The 2,500-nt window shown below is 43.7% G+C and overlaps 1 protein-coding gene across 1 annotated transcript in view; it reads left to right on the forward strand.

The window, feature by feature from the left end:
• LOC145401585 (zwei Ig domain protein zig-8-like) overlaps nt 1–2,500 on the forward strand; it is a 17,128-nt gene that overhangs the window by 9,274 nt on the left and 5,354 nt on the right. The window contains exon 6 of the mRNA XM_080273779.1: nt 1,301–1,473. Within this exon, the coding sequence (XP_080129905.1) occupies nt 1,301–1,473 (173 nt within the window). The remainder of the gene's footprint in view (nt 1–1,300; nt 1,474–2,500) is intronic.

Below are 2,500 nucleotides of genomic sequence, written 5' to 3' on the forward strand. Positions count from 1 at the left end.
GCACTACATCAAGTGAGTGGATGGTGCTTAATTCCCAGTCTGAAAATAGGAACCTTGACTGTAATTTGACGGTTGAGAGAATAGAGTGGGGGAATGTTGGTGTGTGTGTTCTCTCTCTCTCTTCTCTGTCTGTCTGTCTGTCTCTCTGTCTCTCAGTTACCTGCAATTTTCACCACACTTGCACCTTCCCACACCCACTCTCTCTCTCTCTCTCTCTCTCTCCCATTCTTTCCTCCCCTCTCCTCCTCACCCCTCCGCTTCTTCCTCTCCCCCAGTCCTCCCCTCTCCATCCCTCTCTCCTCTCTCCCTCTCCTCTCCAATTCTCCTTCCTCCATTCACACACCACACTAGCCTACTCTCCTCTCACCTCCTTTCCTTCTCCTCCTCCTCCTCCTCCTCTTCTTCTTCTTCCTCTCCTTCTCCTACCTCTCTCCTCCTCCTCTTCCTCTCCTCCTTCCTTCTCATTCAAAATTTCTCACTTCCTCTTCCTTACCTCTCATCTTCACCTCCCTTTCTCCTCCTCCTCCTCTTCCTCTTCTTCCTTCTCTTCTTCCTCCTCCTCCTCCTCTTCTTCCTTCTCCTCCTCTTCCTCCTCCTCTTCTTCTTCTTCTTTTTCCTTCTCCTCCTCTTCCTCCTCCTCTTCTTCTTCTTCTTCTTCTCCTTCCTCCTCCTCCTCCTTCTAATAATTCCTTCCTTCTCATTCTTACTTCCCATCTTCCTTCCAGTCTCTTCCTCACTCGTCATCTGCCCTCCTGCCTCTCCTCACACTTCTCACACTAAAACCAACCCTACTTCCCTCCTCTCTCCTCATCCTGGCCCCACACTTCTCAGATCTCTCTCTCTCTCTCTCTCTCTCTCTCTCTCTCTCTCTCTCTCTCTCTCTCTCTCTCTCTCTCTCTCTCTCACCCTTTGCAACAAATTAATGCAACCTGGATATTGCATTCTTTCGTTTGGTCTCCCCTTAAAGCTCTCTTTATATTAATTCATCTACTACTACTACTACTACTACTACTACTACCGCTACTGCTACTACTACTGCTACTGCTACTACTACTACTACCAGTACTACTACTACCTCTACTTCACTGATACTTTTACTACTGCTGCTACTTCTGCTACTACTAGTAGTACTGCTACAAATAATAATAATGATGAAAATGATAATAATAATAATAATAATAATAATAATATCTCAACTGCTCTCTTCGCCAGGTACATCAGTCCTCATAATAATAATAATAATAATAATAATAATAATAATAATAACATCAACACATTGCCACACCTTTCCCTTCCCCAGGTACATCAGTCCAGATGGCAGGTGCAAGCGAGGTACACATCCAGCGGGGTAGCGTACTGTCTATGGCGTGTACCGTAGACCACACAGACCAGGAGGGGCCCCGCAGCGTCGTCTGGTACCACGGAGCCACCAGGATACGGTACGATGATCCCAGGGGCGGTATTGCCATTAAGGTGCGTAGGGACAGGTGTGGTGGTGTGGTGGTGGTAGAAGTGGTAGTAGTAGTAATAATAATAGTAGTGGTGGTGGTGGCGGTAGAAGTAGTAGTAGTAGTAGTTGTTATTGTAGTTGTAGCAGTAGCAGTAGTAGTTGTAGTAGTAGTAGTAGTAGTAGTAGTAGCAACAGCAAAAGTAACACAAGCAGTATTAGTAGTGTTAGTAGTAGTAGTAGTAGTAGTTGTTATTTTAGTAGTGGTAGTAGTATTAATAGTAGTAACAATAGTAGTAATAGTTGAAGAAGTAATTGTAGTGGCAGTAGTAGTAGTAGTAGTAGTCGTAGTAGTAGTCGTAGTAGTCGTAGTAGTAGTAGTAATAGTTGTAGAAGTAATAGTAGTAGTAGTAGTAGCAGTAGTAGTAGTAGTAGTAGTAGTGCCATCATCATCATCACCATCATCATCATCATCATCATTATAAAATTACCATTATTATTATAGACGATTATGGTGGAATCAAAAACTGAACAGAAACTACAGCTGCCAACCTCACTTCAAAATACTACGCTGGGTGGTAGCCATAACGTCAAATGAAGCCTGGTGGATCAGTGGGTCAAGGTGCCTCAAAGTGGAGACTATGGGTTGCATCTGAGTGGTGGTTGGGGTGTATTGTGTGCGCAATGCCGCTCAGGGGTGAGAGAGGGTGGTCATCAGTGTCTTAAAGGTTGGCACTGATTAACTTAACCCCAGACAATATGCACCTGTTTATACGGGGCAATATGGATGATGATGATGATGATGATGATGATGACGATGATGGTGATGACGATGATGATGATAATGATGATGATGATGATGATGTTGATGATGATGACGATGATGGTGATGACGATGTTGATGATAATGATGATGATGATGATGTTGATGATGATGACGATGATGATGATGATGATGATGATGATGACGATGATGGTGATGACGATGTTGATGATAATGATGATGATGATGATGTTGATGATGATGGCGATGATGATGATGATGATGATGAT

The sequence above is a fragment of the Coenobita brevimanus genome, chromosome 56 (assembly GCF_032717465.1).
Source record: "Coenobita brevimanus isolate Jiangsu-jjx chromosome 56, ASM3271746v2, whole genome shotgun sequence".
Taxonomy (NCBI): domain Eukaryota; kingdom Metazoa; phylum Arthropoda; class Malacostraca; order Decapoda; family Coenobitidae; genus Coenobita; species Coenobita brevimanus.